The 23,558-nt window shown below is 35.5% G+C and overlaps 1 protein-coding gene across 3 annotated transcripts in view; it reads right to left on the bottom strand.

Moving 5' to 3' along the window:
* Positions 1 to 23,558, bottom strand: part of LOC118269397 (uncharacterized) — a 72,282-nt gene that overhangs the window by 27,487 nt on the left and 21,237 nt on the right. For all 3 annotated transcript variants that reach the window (XM_050704267.1, XM_050704279.1, XM_050704276.1), the window contains exon 2: positions 17,791 to 17,883. In XM_050704267.1, coding sequence (XP_050560224.1) covers positions 17,791 to 17,883 — 93 coding nt within the window. The remainder of the gene's footprint in view (positions 1 to 17,790; positions 17,884 to 23,558) is intronic.

Raw genomic sequence — 23,558 nt, 5'->3', positions numbered from 1 at the left:
AAACTATTTCTTCGTAATACAAATGTCCCTTAACTCCGAATTTTGAACCATCGACGAGATAAGCTATTTGAGAGATAAAAATTAGGAGTTGTAAGATATTATAAGTACATAGAATATTTATGTTATCGTGTTTAGACAAATCATTATTCAAAGTCAATAAAGATCATGAATTCATTACAACACGTAATGTACATATTTATGTTATTATAGGACATTGAACACCATTTAAAACAAACAATAATTGATATAATTATTTTAAATATAGGACGTTCAAAACGTAGGTAATTGTGGAGTAATAGCATTTCACGATAATAGGTACCTATATCATCGATATTATTAGAGTTTAGTCATATTTAGGTAATAAATTATTTATTGTTGGTCATTAGTGACATTAGGAATATAAATTACACTATAGACTGGCAGTTGACCGCGGTTTTGGTCATAATCAAATGAAATATTCGATAGTGTCACTAAAAATAATAATATTAAACCATATAACCAAGGGACCAAGGGGGAGGCCTTTGTTCAGCAGTGGACGTCTCTCGGCTGATGATGATGATGATGATGAAACCATATAATTTCTTCGTGGTGGCTTGAAAGAAAGACAAGCAAATCTTCAACCGGTTTTTAACTGAGTGTTCATGGACAACGATGATTGCTTACCTTAAGCTGATCCGTTTGCTCGTTTACCTTTTTTATGGTATAAGCCGGTAAACGAGCAGACGGATCACATGATTGTTAGCAATCGCCACCGCACATAGACACTCGAAACACCAGTGGCGTTACATACGCGTGGTTAGGAATTTAAGGGTTGTTGGGGAATTGGGGATTGGGAAGGGGGTAATTGGGCCTCAGATAACCTCACTCACACAACGAAACACAACGCAAGCGTTGTTTCACGTCGGTTTTCTGTGAGGCCGTGGTATCTCTTTTTCTGTGAGGTCGTGGTGTCACCCCGGTTAAGCTGGCTCATTCGTGCCGAAGCATAGCTCTCCCACACTTAAAATTACCGTCCTACTATCTGTATCATTAGATGCACCTAATTATGCGTGTCACGGAATTGGTCGAAAATTGCAGCGTTGACTAAGAACAACACTGGTGGCTGTACATCGCTTGCATACTAATGCAGTACTGCAGTGTTGATTTAGTGGCCTAGTGAGGGTTTTGGCAAGTACCCACCGCTAGCTAACTAGAAGTAATGATAATTGGACTATAGAATGCTACTAAAGAAAGTAGGAGGTCGTAAGTGACTTTTTAGGTATTCAACTCTTATTAATTTTGCCTTTTAAATAATAATTGTTGCCCCATACTAGGATTTTCTCCAGGGTGGTGCGTTTACAAACATACAAGTTCACATACATATGACACCTCAGCCAAAACAACAATTTATGGATCGTACAAAGAGTTGCTCCGTGCGTGAATCAAAACCCCTACACGCTGCGCACCAGCCTGTTTTCCAGCCACCGCACCAACCGTGTAGTCAACTATTATTACTTTAAAAATGTACTTTTAGCATATTTTTTTGAATCTCTTCAAGAATTTCTTCTACTAGTAGATATTTTCTACCAGCTATTTATTTTCAGCTTTAGATAATACTGATGCTAAAGTTGTAAGTGATACTTAATATTTAAGAAAGAGCTGTATTTGTATGAGCTAATTTCTGAATAAACGCTTTGATTTTAATTTTTCTTTTTACGTCTCAGCAGTTCTATTCTTTAAGAAGGTTTATACTTACAATTGCTAGTTAAGGAATATAAAGTGCAAACATTGGCACATTTATGGAGATTTTGTGCCAAAATCTTTAGCAAAAAGGGCACAAGGCGCCGGTTTGGCTTGACAACAATGTAAGTGCAGTGCCAAATGTCACTAGGAGTGCCAATTGCCATGCATTCACACAAATTATTGAATAATGTTTAGTACGTACTACGTCGTGGTGGGGGAGTTTTGAAGACGCCCGCTTCTCATGCATGAGAGTACGAGTTCGAAATCTACCAAGACACGCACCATTGTGACTTTTCCCTAGTTATATGTACTGTCTAAGATTATTTAGACACGACTGACAAACGGTGAAGGAAAACATCGTGAGTAAACCTGGGCTTATAATTTCTAATTTATTGGTTTGAAATCGCCAACCCGCATTGAGCAAACGTGGTGATTAATGCTCAAACCTTCGTCATACGAGAAGAAGCTTTGGTCAGCAGTGGCCACTAATAGGCTGTTGATGATGATGATATCCACTGGAAGAATAGTCTTCCCGTGGATAATGAAAGAGTTGTTTGAGGGGTATCGCATACAGTCAATATTTTTATAACTTTTAACAGCACCCTTAGTATGAATTTACTTTACGTTTAAAGTAATCGAAATGATAGCGCGTTCTTCAATCTAAATGGTTGGTTTATTCGAGCCGCCCAATCAGAGCACCGAACTCGTTCTCGTTTCGATTACTTTAAAGGTAAAGAATCCTAATGAGATTGAACCAGACTTATTATGTTCACATTAAATATAAGTATAGGTACGGTACCAAAAATTTCATCCCCTAACTTTACTCACGTTTCTCAAGACTTTGAATACTGCATTCAAATTGTACTTATCTGCCATTCTAATGGCAGTTATATTACACAGCTGATAAGGTATATTTTAAAATATTTACGAGAGCCTACTTGGAAAGTTTTCGTGAACGCGTGACTAAGTTGTTATTGATTTTAAATTAAGTGCCGATACTTCATGCGACAGCCATTTTATTCACTGGCTGAGGCAGTTACTGTTGTTTCGCAATACAGACGGTAACGTGAGTTAGATGTAGGTACTGTTACTGTATAAGACTGCCTCAAAAAACGTACAATTTCAGTTCTTAGGTTATATCAAAGCGATTTTCTGACAACATTCAGAAACATTTACAAATTGAAAATCATTTATACCAATTAGATCAGTAACAGGCTTTCGGACGTTGAACAAAAAATAAAAACTGTTAGTTTGTGATGTAGTAGTAGTAAGCTACATAGTCAGTGTATTCTCGAACCTCGTTTCATTTATCTTCTTCTAAACACCCAATCTTACAAGTCAGTCGATCAGTCCTCTACTCAAGCTATTTGCTCCTTCCAAAGTGAAGATTCCTATGGAGAACAAAGCAAAATACGTTATACGTTACGTCGACGTTTACCTTTTTCAATAAGTTTACTTCGAAATAGTAGTAATAGTTTTCTGCTATTATCATCATCACTATCAATAGCTGATGCCAGTCTGTTGCTGCACCTTTACATACGTAATTGTATGTTAGTATTTTATAGACGCCACGGAAGACCTCTGAAGATTTTTCGGGGCCTCAGCTCGAAGAGCAGGAGTAGGAGCGCGGTGGTTTTTCCTCAATAAGATTCTGACACTCCCTCTCACCTCACCCAAGACGTGAGAAGTCATTAGATAATTTTCACCCCTCAAAATATTTTACAGACTAATAGACCGTTGCCTAAACACTACTAAACACCTACAATTTATAGTTATCTCACTACCACAACTAAAGCCATTAGCAGTTAACAGAACGTTAGTTACATATACCTGGAACATACAGCTGCACAACAAGTTATATAAAACCAGTATAACTTGACCGTTGAATGTATGGCAAACGTCATACAAAGAGAGGCCATGATATACTGGATGTGTATAGCTTATTGTGTGGTTAGTAATTAATTCACAGGGTACTGCGGTAAACTGAGTACCTTATCTAACTGCGGTTTACGCACTAGATATGCACTGACTTAATTAACTTAACAAAGATTAAATAACTGTTTGTGTAGAGGGGGGTTTAACTTGAGATTGTGTTAAGTTTATGTACGAGAAATGTTTGAAAAGGACTATAATAAAAAATATACACACATTCATTCTTTTACTATCTACTTTATGAGACACAGGTAGTAGATTATTGAAAAATACTTGTACCAATTACATGAACTACTATTCGGAAGATGTTTGTCAAACGCCTCGTCCGGTGCTCATTAATATGAGTCCCGGCGTGACTTGATATCAGTAGAATTGACACGAACAGTTTACTAGAGTAAGTCGTTTCAAAATTGATCCAATGTTAGTTGGGTTTAGGACTATTTTAATATTATTATTATTTTATTTATAATACTAATTATGAAAATATATAATTAGTAATACTTTCATTATTAGTATTATAGAAAGAAAACATTTATATTTATTTATTTTATTAATATCATTAAACTTAATATTTTGTTCTGTTTTTCTTTTGCAGACTGAAAGAGACTGGGCCTCAAGACACAGGGAATCCTAGTATTATTTCATATTTTTATTTCTTTTTTGAACTAGCTTTCGCCTAGATAAAAATAAACTCTAAATCATCCATCAATTTCCAGCCTAACTACCTCCAGACACTAAAATTCACACCACAATTTCATAAAAAATAATTTGCATACACAGCCTTGCGTGAACCGCAAATGTGCGTAAACCACTGCGCCAACGGTTACCAGTTACAACACATCAGACGAAATGGATTCCATTTTCCTACGATTAATGTTGTTTGGTTTTTATAACCATAATAATATGATTATTTATTTTCTGAACTCCTCCATTAGTCGTGGTTATACAGAGAGATATTTATCACCAGGCCTTTCACCACATATGCCACTCTTCCCGTGGGTGCTATATGAACCGATTAAGGGACTACACATTTGACAGAGGCTGGGCAACTGTGCTGTCTGATAAACAATCTTCAGCCCACCTATTAGGTATTATACTTTCACCATTAACAGTCTATAATGTGCCCACTGCTGACCAAAGGCCTCGTCTCACGCGAAGAAAGTTTGAACATTAACAAGTTTGAAACATTTTTAAGGAGGGTAAATCCAATGGCTTCTCCTTCCGCCATGGGGGAGGCAGGACGCAGTGTCAGACTGTTACTGACTAAAAACCATCCCGTTCCTACTCCTGGTTTTCGGGCAACTTTTAATAAAAAATAAGCCCAAGTTTCTTCATTGATGATTTCCTTTCACGTATGTCATTGATGGAAGTCTAAACTTAGAAAGTAACTACATATAACTCTAAAAAAGATATAATTGTAGTTCTATAGCTACTCAAATAATTTTCACAGAGTTAATGTAACAATTATCATTAAAAATAGTATCATTATTAAATATAAGTTTTTAAACTGACATGGTCACTAACACTATAATTAGAACTTATGACGGGATATTTACCATGTTTATTGAATTTGGTGAGTTTCAGTTAATCCGTGATCATGGCGCTTGCAACAGTGCCGAAATATCGGAAACTCACCAAATTCAATAAACATGGTAAATATCCCGTCATAAGTTCTCATTATTAAATGTATACGAGTATGAAATAATTATAACTACGGAACTTTGTAAAATCGATACACAAATGGTCACTTTGGAACTATAGCAACAACAAAATATATACCTTAACGAATTTACATACAAATTATGTCATTTACATAATTATCCTTACTATAATATTATAAATGCGAAAGCATGTTTGTATGTTTGTTTACATGTCTATTTTCACGTTATTTCATGATTAAATTCTCATTTTCTATTACTAGCAACTCCACACGGCTTCACCTACTCTGCCCGAGTCCTATTGATCGTAGCGTGATGATTTATATCTTACAACCTTCATTGATAAATTGACTATCCAACACAAGAAGACTTGTATAGTTCGGACGAGTAGTTTCAGAGATTAGGGCGTTCAAACAAACAAACAATCAAGTTTACCGGGGCTCCAGCTCGAAAAGCAGAAGTAGGAATAGGGTGGTTTTTAGTCAATAAGAGTCTGACACTCCATCTCACATCGCTCAGGGCGGGAGAAGTCATTGGATGATTTCCTTTAAAAAGGAGCGTTCAAACAAACAAACAAAGAATCAAACTTTTCAGCTGTATATAATAAGTATATAAGATTACAGAGTAGCATCTAAAACATAATAAAGACTAAGTACTGTGATCTGTAGTCTGTACTGTTGTTTATTTTCACTTTTAATTAAAAACATTATTTAACTGTGTAGGTACGTGCTAGGTACCTAAGTTGTATTCGTACAACTTCTGTAATATTGTTCTTTAACTAAAGTAACTAAGGTAAATACAGAAAAAGATAAAGACGTGTTACTGTACTATCTTTTATTAACAAACAGTGCAGACAAAAAGAGAGGTCTTATCTTTTAGAAAACTAAAAATAAATACATAATGAACTAACCAGATTCACAAGAATTGGTTACTTATTTTTTATTTAGGAAATTACTACTATATAAATGAAAGTCGTGTTATAGTGTAACACTATTTATAACTTCAGAAGGTCTAATTTGGCTGAATATTAATGGGGTGGTAGTTCAGAACCAGGAAAGGGACATTAACTCAAGAAGAACAAATCGATTTGATTGAGAATTCGTTGGAAGCTAACTCAGAACCAAGAATAGAACATAATAGGATACTTTTATACAAAGATTTCCCGCAAATCTTACGGGAATGTGAAAAAACGGGATTGAGCGTACAAAGACGCGGGCATACATTAAGCGAGTATTATCAAAAAAAATACATTTCACTACACAATCAAACATTTAAAAGACCTTTACTTAACATCTGTTTCCACACGCCAAGAAAAAAAACAAATAGTACTCAAAATTATTCTCAAGAATCAACCAAAAGTAGTTTACTCATAAATTGCTCAAAATGATTGCGTAGGCTGAAGGTTCCACGTCAAGCGCTTGATACCGTCACAACACAGACAGTTGGGTAAACACGGGCGAGTAATGGTTTCGAAGTACGACAACATTTGTAAAGTATATCCTTCAGAGTATAGAGTAAAGTAAATAAACAAACAGAAAGAAGACTTAATTTATAAGTGTGTAAATGTTTTGCGGTATACGCAACTTGCTTCCGATATCTTTGCCTACGTTTCCGTGGGATGAAAAGTGTTCTATCATTCTCCGTCAGCTCATAATTTTACTGTAACATGTCAAATTTCATCACAATCCGTTCAGTAGTTTCAGCGTGATTGTCGGGTAAACATCCAAAGAAACAAACTTTCACATTTATAATATTATACCTAATGCGCTCTAAGAAGGTGCGGCTGACAGATGCCAGTATGACGTTGACGTCTCTCTTTAGGGATGGACATTAGAAAAATCTTTTTTTATCGCTATCGATACTCGCAGCATACATTTAATTCTCTTGAATTTTTTTATTAAATGTGTGTGTTATTTAGTTCTGCAGTCTAACTACGTGTATATACTTGTCAAAATAAATATTTTATGACCGAGCCCTGAGGTGTTTCAGAGTTACAGTTTTACAGAACCGTGAAGAAAACAAGGACATATTAGTTTGTATATGTTAGATTAAGTACCACCACGCATTATCAATGGCGCCGGAAATGTCTAGAAAAATGCCTACTACATATTTCTGCTTAGATAATGTCACTGTGGTTTGGGCAGAGAGAGCCGCGTCTACAGTGGATTTACCCACATAATTAAAGGTTTTTTAAGAATGATAATTGAACGACGCACGATTTTCGTTTTTTATTCTAAAAAAACATCGACTACCTATCCATCGTAGCCGTACATCCCATCACTAAACACGACTATGGCTTTACGTTATACGCATAACACTTTACTTTATTTTTCATTTCATTAGATTTTAATTGAATACTAGAACATTCCGGTTGGTTTTAATTTAATTAACTACGCATCCGAATGATTTAACATAATACGAATGTGATACAGCTAAAATATTAAGTCATAATTTTTAAATCGCAGCAACTTTCAAGAGTGATACGAAACGTTACTGAATCTGTCAGCCGCACCTTCTTAGAGCGCATTAGGTATAGTGTGATTACAATGGTTTTACAATGAGTATTCTGAAATAAATGGTACAGAAATCGGACATTATTATTATTGTTGAACCGAAAGACTAAACAAAATCGTAATCACCCATAAACTCCATGGGAATTCTATTTTACTTGGAAAGGAGAAGACAAGAGTGTGCTTAAGTACATCAGGTTTTTTTTCACATATGATATAATTAAAATGTGAAATACGCAAAAGACTGGAAGCTGATAAGAATCACACATGTGAAAGTTCATTTGGATTTTTGAATGTTTATCCGTCAATCACGTTGAAACTACTGAAGGGATGTTGATGAAATTTGGTATACAGAGTAAGATCTAAATTGAGAATACAGTGGCAGAAAACATAAAAAGAAATTATATTTAATATCTCTACACCACTTGGGGATCGAATTCCAATTCAAGTTATAATCACTCCATCTACAAGGTAGTTTTAATTTACTTCTATAGAATACTCATACAACCTATTAAAGTCTAGAGGCTAGCATGTCCACTCCTAATCTTCTAAGTTGACTGTACTCAATCAATATGGCGATATGACGTCACAGATCGATACCCACCAATATTTCATATAGGAAGTGTGTGGTCAAAGCATATCCATGGTGACCAGCCAAAGTCGACTGTAACCTTCCGATAATAAGGTCTCTCTTAATTAAGGGCAAAGACCTCTCTTACAAAGTAAAGGAGACTAGAAATTATTAGTTGATTAGTTTTTTCGTCAATGAGGAACTACTTTTCGTGTTCTAATTTTTTTATTGTTCTATACATTTCTGAGTTATTGGATTTGTTTTTGTCGGTATAAGTATTTGGTAGTCCAATAATATTTAACGGTTTGATTTAAGGAGGCTCATAGTCTAGCGGTGCACTGAACGGATGGTTACAAGTTGTTGTCGCTAGAGAGCAGTGGTAGAGTCACTACAAGGAAACTGCTAATGTCTGTGTAACCGACATACTCAAAGACATTTAATGAATAGTTAAACGATTTCTGAGTTACAATTTTGTTCCAAAAATTATTGCTAAAGACTGGGTTAAGTAACCATTAAATGACTCTGGGTACGGCGGTTAGTCTCAGTATTAATCCTAAAACTCATTTAGGAAAAGACTTGAAAAAGATTTGCAGTTTCCAAATAAAAAAAGTTTGCATTTGTTAGTAGTTCATCATGAATTCGCACGGCTATACATCACGAGCACTACTCACGTGAAATACGTATAAAACACCGTGATGATTTTTAGTAAGAAAGAGTGAAATTCGCTAAATGAAGTAGTTTATGAGGATTTTCATTTTAAGAACAAGAATAGAGTCACAAGTTCTTCAAGATTTAAAACTTTATAAAAACCAACAATAATATAATAAGCCATCACATATATCCAAGTACATAACTCTATGTATACACAGCTACTCATCAAGTGTACCCAAGGACACACGTCCCAAGGGGTGGCCAGTCAATTAGTTTACTAAAGCCCCCTAATACCGATGTACGCGACACTACTAAATAATTATATACCAAACATACGTTAGCTTGATTAAATTTACCAATTATTTATGTATATATGTACACGTAATATATTGTTTTAAGTATAGTCCTTAATAAAAGGTTAGTTCCGGCTTGGTTCATGTTTTGGTGTTTCGTTGTGTGTTGGTTTTGAACTCTATGATCACACTAATACATATTATTAATGTGAAAGTTTGTTTGTTTGGATGGTTGTTTGTCCGTCAATCACGCTGAAACTATTGAATGGATTTTGATGAAATTTGATATACTGACAGTATAAATAATCTTATAAAGTAGATATTACTTAGAAAAAGTTACATTGGTAGGGGGATAGGGCCACCATGACATACGGCTATATACCAGACACAATTCCAGACTTCGTACTGTTTGTTACTGATGATATCCGAATAATACTAGGTATTAGAGACAGACTAGATAATCTAAACCGACAACCCATGTTCGGCAGTCGCACTTGCAGCCATTTAACAAACGGGGTAGTTAAGACATACATACATAACTTCATCCCTCTCTCCCTTGGGGGCAGGCAGAGACTATGGATGCCAATTACTACGGTTCTTAATACATACCTCTTTCGCTATAAAGACCGTATATCATTGAGTCAATAAGCAGCTACCTACTAAACCGCCATACATTGAAAGCTTGCGATTCAATGGACAATTCTCGATTGAAAAGCAAAGCCCGCTAATCGGTATTTAATGAGATTTTTCCCGAATCCCGACAATCTGATGAATGGATTCAGTGACGAATGGTTTGTAGTTATTCAATGACGCCGTTTTTATCGTCATTGAATAGAGAAGCAAGATCTTTTTGTGATAATGTGACTGATGTGACGAAATTTTTCCGATATTCTCAGTGAAATTTTTACGAAATTTTATTCTATTTTATAAATGTGACAACTCCCTGTAATTTAGAAACAAAAGAGATCACATATCTTATCATTCGATAATCGATAATAAGGGTGTTTTTTCACCAATGATGTGCTATGCTACGTTTCTGTGGATGCGTTTGGCTTCCTCCAATCATATTCATTTGTACACATACCTTAGCATTGTTAGAAACAGACTCAGCTAAGTTATGTTTTTATATGGAAAGATGCGTGCTATGGATGGCTTTCCGACTATCGATACATCGCATACTCGAGCTGTGCATCTTCCTCGCATGGCTACATAGCTTAGTATCAGTAGAAACGGTCACATAGCTTCACAACTTAGCTATCACATCTTTGTACCATATCTAAATAGCACATCTCTGTTGGAAAAGCACCTTAACGATCCTACTAGCTAATTTTCACTACCACCAATAACGTTTTGTTATTAAAAACTCACTTATATCCGAAACAACAGCCTAGCAACTAAAACGTAGATAAATCACAAAACGTTGTTCCCAAATCCCAAAAACTCAGTGATACGTAAATGATCGAAAATAAATTGTATGTACGAACAAAACTTCAATTAATCCTCGGAATAAAATCCCAAACCGGCCGAAAGTTCATTAAAACCTTATTGTAATTACACATTTACCACGTAATAATAAAGTTTATCTACTGTTTATTTTAATATTCAACAATTTTGTGTGTGTGTTATTATCATTCTGTTTTTACACTGACTAGTTTTTACACCGGTGCGACCGGAGTGATACCACGGCCTCACATAAAACCGACGTGAAACAACGCTTGCGTTGTGTTTCGATGTGTGAGTGAGGTTAGTAGAAGCCTATTTACCCCCCTTTCCGAACCCTTGCCAATTTACATACATGAAGAGAACCGGCAAGCATACATGAAAAAACTAATGACTGTTGATGAAGCGAAAGAGGTATGTACAATTCGTAGCAATTGGCGTTCCATAGTCTTTGCTTACCCCATGGTAAACAGACATGAGATTATGTAGATACATATGTATGAATGTAATTTTCTTTTGGTTTATACCCCAAAGTCCCTAAAAGTACAGAACCAACTTTGACCGTTTTTTCATCAATAATAAAAAGCTGTATTAATCAAAAGTAACAAAATATTAGTCTACTAGCGGACCCGACAGACGTTGTCTTGTCTACATGTCTTTAATTTGAAAATTTGTCGGATCCAATGTAAAATATTCCAAAATCAACAACTACTGATAACTACTGATAAATGATTACTCACGATCGTGAGTAAGCCGATAACATAATAATTAATTTAGTATGTCTCACGAAAGTTACAATAAAACTACTGATAAATTAAAAATTAATTAAAAAAACATTGTCCAGCGAACAAAATTGTGAATCTAAACCATTCTCAGATCCACAAAAAAATTCATCAAAATCGGTCCAGTCGTTTAAGAGAAGTTCAGTGACATACACGCTTACAGAAGAATTATATATGTATGTATATAAAAATAACCAACCCAGGTGACGCCAGGATGGGTATAGTTAGTCGAAGTATAAAATTAAACTTTTATCATGATACTGGACATTCGCCGGGCTGATAAAGGCTAGTACACACTCTCGGGAGACCACGTCAGATGGAAGTTCCCAACAAATAATGTTAACAGACAATTTGATCGCTCATGTGTGTACAAATTTATTAACAAAGTTAATTGGACTATATACAAGGGGGATTGAGTTGAAATTAGGTTGAGCTTATCGTCTGCTTTGGATTTATATTTGCCAGGAGCTAAAGATTAAGATTATTATAAATTTATCACGTGAAATGTTCTGATATAGTTTTTTGGTTAAAATGACCTTACCTTAGATCTTAAATATTGGGCGTTCAAGGAAGTGATGTGTGAATTTGATGGAAACTAATGAAGTGTGAAAGGATCACAGTAGTTTGGGACAAAGAGGTGCTCTATGTTCCTATGCCTATTGCCACGATTATAATAACTATCGTGAGACATACTAAATTAACTGAAAATCACGGTTTACTTACGTATAGTAGAGCTTTTCTCCATTAATGTACGTATACAGCGATTTTTAGTTAATTATTATTATATAGAAAAAAATATCAAATCTCTAATCCCTTCTAGATGGCAAATCGCTATACTCTATAATCTCTCCTTTTGGAGAGGAAGACCTCCATTTTTGAAGTCTGTTATTGAAAATGACCGAAATTAAGAAAGCAAGCAAGACCCAACCTAAATGAATAATGTTTTCAATAATTTTGTTCTCTACATATTAACTAGAGGAATAACCACATAATATAATGATGCAAATAGGCTACTTATATGCATGATCATTTGTAAAGGTAAACTACATCGGTTAGGCGACAGGAGTCATAAATCCAGCACATTGGCTTCGCTTTTGGCATTCATATCGCACCACAAACACATGTAACGATCGGTTAGGCTTGATTGATCACCGGCCGTGTTAGTTATGTCGTTTGGTTCAGTAGTTTACGTTTTATAGTATGTGTTTTTTTTTTTTTGATATTTTCGTTAACATTTTTATTTAAATCAAATCAAATATCATTAAAAATATCAACTCGTAAATATAATTTCACTAATTTAACTAAAAATAACGGTTTACCGCCGTGCTCAGAGTCATTTAATGGTTACTTAACCCAGTTGTTAGCAACTGTTTTCGATACAAAATCATTCCTAAGGATTAGTTTCTGTAATCGTTAAATGGCTCCGAGTGCCACTGCTACTCACCTAAATTAATGGAGAAAAGCTCTACTAGTTTCGAGTCACAGTTACAGCAAGGTGTGCGACGTCGCCGCGTCTGCGCACGCTGCTCACGATGAAGTCCCTTTGTGACTCAAAATTAGTAGCTTTTCTCCATTAATTTGAGTTGACCGTTATTTTTAGTTAATTTAGTATATCTTTTATACTGATCAAATCAAATATCTTTATTACTGATCCTAATTTTAAGTTAATTATTTCTTTAAGATGAGAGACGTACTCAGACTTATGTCCTTTCTAATATTATTTAGAATACTGACGTAGTACGTACTTATAATTCAAAATAATTAATTTTAAATTGCCATCCATCTTGAGCAAGCGTCATGATTAATGTTTAATCTAACACTTAGTTAGGTCCTAAACACTTCTGAAAATCTCGGTTGAAAATTGGTTATCTTAGAAAGAAAAAGAAATCTTTTAGATCATCATTTTCATAGCTATTCAATATAAACACATCACCCCTTATTAAAATCCCCATTATCCATCATTATAATGAGCTATACGGTATTCAAATTACATAATTGAATACCGACTATAATTATTATAACATGCACAGAACCGATTTTCCATTGAAAAATAATCTTTGAAAGCTATACATTAACCGATAGATGTGTCAGCACATCTGAGCCAAAGCGTCAATTACGTAAACCCTATTGTAAGGATAATGAGCTCTTCAAAAATGATGATATGGCTTTCTCAAGTAACTCTTGAGGAGTTATAAATCACCGCCAATTTACTTGAACACTTTATCATGAATGTAATGAGGAGTTAGGTTGTACGATGGGCTTATTCAAAGTGTAAGGCCATATAGAGAACAATGGATATAGCCAGCCAACCCAGCAATAAACTTGTCATTTAAATTTGAACATTAAATCTTATGTCGTATGATATATTTCACAACGTCAATACAAAATCATTGCATAACTTTCCCCGTCTTGTGTGGGGCGAGAGGGAGTATCAGATTTCCCTCCTTTAAAAAAAAGAAGTCAGTACAAAAAGGCTGTAAGCACGCGGCCCGCGCGCTGTCAACACACGCTATAGCATTTTCGAATTGTTACCATAGCAAAAATATCTGTTTATGTGAATGTACCTTAAGAGTCGACTAACGAAGCTATGATTGACAGACCTGGTAAAAGCATTCTCTGATAGCAACTGGAGCCTTAGTCTGCTATTACAATTATGTCCAAATGTTTGATCATTGAGCAGTGCAAGAAGGACGGAGCTATAGCAACCTACATAGCTCCGTCGAACTGAACCTTTTATAATGTGATCTCCAATGACTCAAATCCTAAACTAACCTGAAAAGCATGAATACAGTTCAGTCATCCACTATCATGTAAGACTTACCATCAGTCAAAAATCCATTAATCATGTGTGGCTTATCCTAAAGCCTAACATTCACTTTAACTTTAAACATAGGCCTTCTCTCTTCCAACAAAAGAGTTTCAATAATCCGAATACTCATATTTCACAAGGCGGTTAAGGCATCACTGCGGTTTTTTCAATGGATATAATTTATGGATCTGAACATGACATCAGCTTTTGTACTTCTGATATAGGATTTTGGTTTTCTACCAGACCTTAGTTTGGGCAAAATGGATATTGAATGGGTTCATTTTTATATCACTCTACACTCTACTACATGGGATTTATAACGCAAATGGTGAAAAGTGCATTGTATAGCGGCATTGCGTGCCGTAATGTGTACCTCTGCCTACCTCTTCGAGCATAAAAGGCGTTATGTTGTTTGACGTCATTTTGATATTATTATGATTATCTAAATGGAGGTAAGGTACAGAGAATACTCGTAGACCAAACATTTAATTAAAAAAAATTTGTTTAATAACGAAAATCAACAAAATGAACGTCACTATTTTAATCTGTGTTATCGACAGCTCTATCTGTCATGTTGAAGCTGTCAGCTGCCAAATGTGACAGATAAGTAAACTTTCCCGCGCTAAGAGATGGAATGGTCTATTTGGGTGGCCTGGGGAGTTCGAGCATACGCTTTTTTGTGAAAGAATCTGTTGTCAAATGTTTAAGTATTGAGTTTTTACTTAAAAATACATTGTCATTATTTTCTTGATAGATAATTATAATGATATGTTGGATAGTTGTCGAAAATGCTGCCGTATGACAGACATACATCCAAACAAAGAAACTTTCACAATGAGTATAATATTAATATGATACTACAAATCTAATTAATATTTTCTAAACCAAACATCCAATACATAATGTCCTAAGTACTAACGAGTAATAAGCCTTTACCACGAAACCAAGGAGCGTCTGCGTAACATCGCACTTCCACTAAATCAAGGAGGAGTATTATGTTATTAAGTAGTTAAGACTACATTGTAGTCTATTTGTATATTTACGAGTGACTATATATCTCTTGAGTGATCTAGTTATAGTGTAGTATTATATAAAATTTTACTACATCACTCTTCTGTTTAGTAGTCTTGTTTAGTATGACATTTTATAAAATATACTAAGTTGCTGGTTGACGTTACTTATCCGATAAACTAATGCCTGACGTTTATCATAAAGAGAAGATTGGAATTGGAGCTTGTTTATTTTGGATATATTTCATAATGACTGTCTGTGTTTTTTATTTATCCACCTCTTATCTAAGAGATACCTAGGCGGGAGGGAGGCGCCTGAACTGTAACGCCTTACATTTAACGTTAGGTGTTACTTATAAGTTGGTGAAAATCAAATGTCGTTAAGTGCCACCTATACCCTAAGGATTTCCTTAAAATGAAAGAGAGATTGGTAAAAACGGATATTTTTAGTTTCCCAACCATTTATCGATGTTTTGACCAACTTGAGTTTTGTCCCTTATAACATATATACGGATGTAATTACTGTCGATGTTATTCTTAATTAATGTATACCACCCATTGTTGTGATACCATATCAACTACACGGTTTACTGATCATTCCTACAGCTAATTACTCTTCACTGGTTCTATGATAAATCCATTTATTAGAAAAATAGACAAGGCTGATTAGACATACAGATTAGATATTTTCCACCCACATACATCAAGAAAACAAAAACAAAACAAAGAACACCCACTTGATATCATACACCAAAAATAAAACTTATAAAAAGTAGCACTTTAAAAAACAATCGTTGTCACACACTACATTTTTCTCCCGTGTCGTTGGTGCGTTTACAAACATACAATTTCACATACACATGACACCTAGACCCGAAACAACAATTTATAGATCACACAAATAGTTGTTCCGTGCGGGAATCGAACCCGCGACACGTTGCACGGTAGCCAGTTGCTTAGCCACCATACCAACCTTGTAGTCAAACAAACAAACTACACACTGTACACATAAGTTCTACATATTACATACATACTTAAAATCTAGTACATATCTTTATATATTATATAATTCTTCTGTAAGTGTGTATGTCACTGAACTTCTCTTAAACGACTGGACTGATTTTGATGAAATTTTTTGTGTGTGTTCAAGGGGATCTGAGAATGGTTTAGATTCACAATTTTGTCCGCTGGACAATGTTTTTTAATAAATTTTTAATTTATTAGTAGTTGTTGATTTTGGAATGTTTTACATCGGATCCGACGGACGGCGCTACCATCGCAGTGTCAAATATTAATGACGTTAGATATTGTCATAACATTTGAATAATAATTTTCATCAAAAAGGTCCAGAATGTTTTAGCTTATTAAAAAAGTTTAAAATTTTCAAATTAACGTGTAGACAGGACAACGTCTGTCGGGTCCGCTAGTTATATTATAATATGCAACAGTTGTGAAGCTAGCTCTTTGCATAAACTTGCAAATCTGCATAACATTATGTAGCAGTGTCTTAAGTTATAAACATACAAAAGGTATGTGACTTAATTAAGAGAACATGTTAAAATAAAATTGTTGCACGGCAGCCAGTTGCCCAGCTACCGCGTCAACCGTGCAGTCTATTGATAAATATTAATAAACTATAAATAAATATTCTGAGAAAAATTCTACTAGTATCAAGTCACGGATCAATATTTCGATATTTACATTAGTAAACCGTTGTTTTTAGTCAATTTAGTATGTCTCACTATAGTTATAATAAAAATATATAGTTATATAGAAAATATGCTTATAATATTAATACCTACATCTCTATTCTGTAACACTTTTGAAGTTGCATATCGCAGCGCCCACCACTTTGCTTCATTGCACATCACTGCACTTCGGAACATGTAGGTATCGGTCTATTTTGTAAAATATTTTACATTCTAAGAACTTTCTACCTTCTGTAAAGGTGTATAGAATTTTATCACATTTTCATTTTCTGAATGATTGACTGAATTTGTCGGTAACTTGATCAGTACCCTTAGTACGAGTTTACTTTACGCTAAACGAAAACGCAACGAGAGCGTATTCGGTACTCTCATTGATTGATTCTTTCACGCGGCCAATCAGACCGCTGGAGGCGCTCTCATTTTATTCGACGTAAAGCACACTCGTACTAAGTATACAAATAAAGCTAGAAAATGTCGAAGAAATAAAACTTCTTTGTTCACGTTTAAGCACATGGTGCCATAGACCGAGGACATCTTCAGAATGAGTTATTAAGGTCCCAGTCTGCAGTCCACAGGCCCGCAGTCCGTACGGAGCGGATTAGTGGATTTCTTTACAGAAACGGAAAAAAAATCACGGAAAAAATAGGCTCGACAAGCGATTACGACCCGATTAGTAATATAATCGATTAACAAATGAACTTACCAATTTGTCTTCTATTCCTAAGTTTCTGTGTACCATGCCGACCTCTCTTCGCTCTTAAAGCCTCCTTTCTTCTGATCCAATGGCCACCAGCAGCTGAAACAAGAAAGAATTTAAAATTAATTTTGGAAAAAGTAGACAAATATATTAATATCGGTTTTTCAAAAATACTCAGAATTAAATATGGAATTAGGAAATGTACACGATGTATGGCAAAAGGCTCCGTTAAGTAAGTTTTTTTTTTATAGAATAGGCGGCAAACGAGCAGGCGGGTCACCTGATGGATACCCGCAACACCAGAGGAGTCACAGATGCGTTACCGGCCTTTTAAAATGGTAACTAGTAAAAACTGGATATCATATCATAATGAGCACCTATACCCACACCTCCGTGAGTTTTGTTATGTTTTATGCATTAAAAAAATAACGTCCAATTAAGCAAAAACCTTGAGAAACGATTTATGGCTACGTTATTCATAAGCAATCTGCTTCCAATTTACTTTCATAACGCTTTGGAAAATATCGAGTGGGTTCTTATAGATATGGATTAAATTATAAGTATCCTATTCATCATTTTAACCATCAATGATTTAATATTAGATCAGATCTTACTCCCTAAATGGTAACATCATACATCATAGGCTTACCCACTTTTTACCTCTGTAAAAAGGGGCTAAGTTTAAGGGGTAATTGGACCTCCGGTAACCTCACTCACACAACGAAAGCGTTGTTTTACGTCGGTTTTCTGTGAGGACGTGGTATCACTCCGGTCGAGCCGGCCCATTCGTGCCGAAGCATGGCTCTCCCACACTTAAACATGTTTATTTAAACAAAAACAAAAACAAATGCGTAGTTGGAAATCAAAACACATATTTACATAACAACCAGGATTGCAAGGGTGGACAAAACGTCACATTTTCCGAGAAACCCGTCAATCAAAAACTTCAAACGAATGGAATATAGGGTAAAAAATGCAGCGGGACAAAACGCTTTGTGAGTGTAAAACTACTGGTCACAAACAGACGTCAAACCCAGTGGAACAATGACACGATACCAGTACCCCTTAGTACGAGTTTGCTTTACGTTTAAAGTAATCGAAATAACGATTGGTTGGTTTATTCGGCCCGGCCAATCAGAACTCCGAACGCGCTCTCGTTTCGATTACTTTAAACGTGAAGCAAACTCATACTAAGGGTGCAGTACCCTTAGTACGAGTTTGCTTTACGTTTAACAAAAAAGAAACGAGACTGCGTTCGGCGCTTTGATTGGTGGTCGTGATTGAATGTACCAATGAGAGACCCGAACGCGCTTTTGTTTCGAACGGTTTCGTTGGATGTAAAGCAAACTCGTACTAAGGGTATAGAACTGTTTTGTTTGAATCCAAAGTCATATATTAATTGGTTTATTTTTTCAATTGATCAAACATCAATTGAAAATAGCGAAGAAAAAAGTAAGAGAACGAGTCCCGTTGTGACTTGAAAGTTGTAGAGCTTTTCTCAGTTATTTCACATTAGTATACTGTCACAATAACAGCTTTAAAGTGGCCACTGCTCACCAAAAACCTCTTCCTACACGGAGAAGGTTTAAGCATTAATCACCACGTTTGCTGAATGCGAGTTGACGAATTTCAAACTTATAAAAAATTTAATTAGCCCAGATGTTTCCCTTCACCGTTTGTCAGTGGTGTCTTAATAATCTTAGGAAATACATATAACTCGGAAACGTCACAATACATAGGTAGCATGAGAGACCACAGGGAAAACGCCCGGTGTATAGCGATTTTGCCACAGGATTTAGTTTTAAAAGTGTGCTGTAAACTTTGCCGAGAATACTTAGAGGTACGAGTTATTTTCGTTAACGTTAACGTTTTGACTTAAGTTTGTTAGTTTATATCTGTCTGGTCGTTTAAGGTCAAATTATTCATATATAGACATAATGACATAACGTACTTAGCTATAATTAAGTAGAACATGTGTCTGCGGTAATAACCATCGCCATTCAAGAGTGAGCCGTCTTCAAATCATCATTAGCGAGGCGATACTGACATGTCGGCTAGTCACGCTACTCTCGGTGTATAGACTGTTACTGTTAGCCATATGTTTTGGGGATTCTTTTATGGTATGAAATTCTGTATAGGAATATGTTGTTTAGTATGTGTATAGACTGCTAAGGGTGTTTTGCGATGTGTTAAAGAGATCTTGGAGGTTTTTGTAAGGAATCTAGTTATAATGTAATCTTTGGCTGTTTATGGGTGCTTTTCCACCAAAAAGGTGTGCTATGCTACGTTGCTGTGGATGCGTTTGGCTTCCACTAATCATATTCATCGGTATAAATGGTTTGGCACTGGTGGAAACGGACTCAGTTTAGCTATGTTTTTTATATGGAAAGGTGGATGCTATAGATGTTTGCTATCACATCGAGCTGCACATCTTCCTCGCATAACTACATAGCTTAGTATCAGTGGAAACGGTCACATAGTTAATGTAGCATGGATTTCCGCAAAGTAACGCCTGACTCTATTCTATATTATAAATTACTATAAACTACATAATACATACATATCTTCACGCCTTTAATCCCCGAAGGGGTAGGCAGAGGTGCACATTATGGCCTGTAATACACAATGTACACCCGCTTTTCACAATTTGTGTTGTACACTACATAATAATATAGAAATAAAGTTATTTCATCCAGAACAGTCGATTCTAAGTTAACATTTTAGCTGGGAAATGGACAATTTGCCTGCAAAATGCTTAGTAAAGGGGCTTGACCGCTCATTGATGTGTTCTACAGAATTGTAACCCTATGTAAATTTAACATCTGCGAGCAATTTCCCTCAATGACCATCCGCAGTTTACGATTCTATTCTGTACCATTCTATTTGTAAGCAAAATATCGGGCAAATATAGCTAAATGAAGTTAGACAAAACTGAATTTTAGACTGATAACTTTGCTGGAAAAGAGAAAAACGAAATAGTATAATACACAAAATGCGCAAAGTGTGAAGACATAATGTTTTTCTGAAAACAGAATAGTTTTTCTTCTGAACTACTTTAGCACAGTGAACTCAAAACGAACAACTGAAGAAAGGGTGTGATTAAAACTATATGAAAAATAAAACGAATTACTGAAACACACATCTATACATATAATAAAATCGTAGAAAAGTGCTGTCTGTACATTGAAAATAAAAATAAAAAAAATAGCAGGGGTTATTGTTATGTCGATGTCGAACCCAAAAATGTAATTAACTTTCTTTTTGTCTGTTTGTCTGATTGTCTGTTCGTCTGATTGTCTGTTTGTCTGATTGTCTGTTTGTCTGTTTGTCTATGCGCGCTAATCTCAGAAACGGCTGATCCGAGTTAGATGCGGTTTTCACGAATATATTGTGGTATTTTTTTTAATGGGACAAGCCCGCCACAACCTCCCATACCGCTGCAACTCCTGTAAGCCAGGATCTACAGTAGATACAAACATGAAAACACCGGAACACTGAAGTCCGGCGCGTCCCAGGGAAATGAATGACTGTCTTGGATCCCGCAACGAAACAAATCAGAAGATGTTATTAGAGGAGAAGAAAAGAAAACGATAGTTTCCACTTCCCTCGGTGAATTTAATGCAGGAGACAGGATGACTTAAGCCTTAAGGCACAAAAGAGACTGCACAACTGGGAGAAGCCCAGTCGCCAAGCACCACGGAAATTTTACTTAAAACTAAAATATTAAATGCTAATACTAAATGGGTCCTATGCGTGAGCTGTTATACTTGCTTCCAATAATAGGTATGGCAAAAACGCCTAAACGCACGGAAATTTGCTCGAGACTCCACAAGGTCCGTGTAATAAACTACACCTGATGAAACAATTAAATTATCCAACATAGTGTTACGCTCAGATTGCCAGAGACCACACTCCCAGAGTATGTGATGGGCGGATTGCTCATGTTGCAACTCCGCTGTCGAACATTGGCACCATGGTGAATCAACGAGTTTAAATGAGAACAATTTGCTTTTAAAGTTGCCATGGCCAGTAAGAAATTGGGCAACACAGTGATCCACCTCCAGCCATGTCCTCTCCAGTCGCTCATGCACGGATGGAAAGAACTGATAGAGGTGGCGGCCCTTGGTGGAAGATTCCCATCTACACTGCCACTCAGTCAGAAGTTCATCCCAGACGTCCGTTAATGGCTTAAGCAATCTATCAATTTTGCTTCGATCACGTTGTGCTAGAAAGTTTGCGGAAAAGTTAGGTCTCGCATTATAGTACATGGCAGCACGTCGCTGCACCTCAAGATCGACTGGAAGTAGTCCCGCGAGCACAGGTATATTGTGGTATGCTTCAATTTTCATTTAGTGTTTGTTTCATGTCAATCGGTTCATAAATAAAAAAAGTTATGTCAAATTAAAGAATCACGTCGAACACTATTCTATGCTTATTATACCATTAATCTCCGCAACTATTTGACGGATTTGGTTGAAATTTGGTACAGATATAGTTTAGAACCTTAGAAAGGACGTAATTGTTATAAATTCGTAATTCGTAGCTTTCTTTAGTTTTAAGTTAGTTTTCATCTTAAGTTCGGAATGATTATAATATTTCTTTAGTTTAAGTCCGTTTTTAAACTATTTTTTTAATGCCCTAAGTGAGTATACATCTATTAAATTCAAACGCAGAGCTCATTATGTTGATTTTTGAAGAGTTCCCTGGAATATCTTCCACATCTCATTTTTGAAGAGATCCCGCGAGATCGGGAACTATGTGGTTAAAACCAAAAATTTGCCGGAAGTCACTATTCCACGCGAACGAAGTCGCGGGCAAAAGCTATTAAAAAATAAAAGTTTCTTTGTTTGGATGTTTGTCCACCAATCGCGCTGAAACTACTGAATGAAATTTGCTATACAGACAGGGTATGAGCTGACTTGGGTGTTAGGATACTTTTTATCCCACGAGAACACAAGCGAAGCAGCTATCAGAAGCTAGCAAGTATAAAATAAAGCAACATTTATAACTAAGTACTCGACTACTTAATAACACAACGTTCACAATACTTCTGATAAAAAATCTTGAAAATATTTCATGTAGTATACGAGTAGCATCTGCTTTAAAAACGCTATAAACCGCAAAATGTTTTGTATTATATTTTATTGGAAGACATAACAGTTTATTTCGTGGACTCGGCGATAAAAGTGGCATTACATTGTAAGCAGTAAACCTCTGTAAAAATGTCAAGACATTCAGAAATATTATAGATTTGTGTAAAATGAAATGTCAGGAGGTACCATTATACTTTTATGTGACGTCATATTTATATTTTAACGTCGCGTTACCCGTCTCATTCATACTCCAGCCATTCTTAACAATCAACCTATGCAATGTTATTTTTTTTATTCATTTATCTTATTAAGTTAACAATGTTGTGACCTTAAATCTAAACTCGCTAAACTGTTATGTTTAATGGCGATTGTTCAATGGCATTAAAATCGTTTCAGTAGTTTTTGAGGATACCGCGAATAGACATACTGTTTAAATATTTTTACCAAGAGTTTTATGTATGAAAACTCAATTATTCACTAATCTCGCCAGTAACTCTTGTAAGTTTTTGAAATCTTTGGTGTCTCCAACTTAACATAAAAACGTTCAATTTCTAAATTGTTTATTTAGAAATTGATAGTACAATGGGCGGTATTATCACTAAAAAGCGCACTTATAATCCGCGGTGTACTTACTGATATTTATACCTACTTAAAATAAATGCCTAATTTATTTAGTAGGTA

This window comes from Spodoptera frugiperda, chromosome 2 (assembly GCF_023101765.2).
Source record: "Spodoptera frugiperda isolate SF20-4 chromosome 2, AGI-APGP_CSIRO_Sfru_2.0, whole genome shotgun sequence".
Taxonomy (NCBI): domain Eukaryota; kingdom Metazoa; phylum Arthropoda; class Insecta; order Lepidoptera; family Noctuidae; genus Spodoptera; species Spodoptera frugiperda.
Note: the sequence above shows the minus strand (reverse complement) of the source record. Positions and strands in the feature narration are given on the sequence as shown.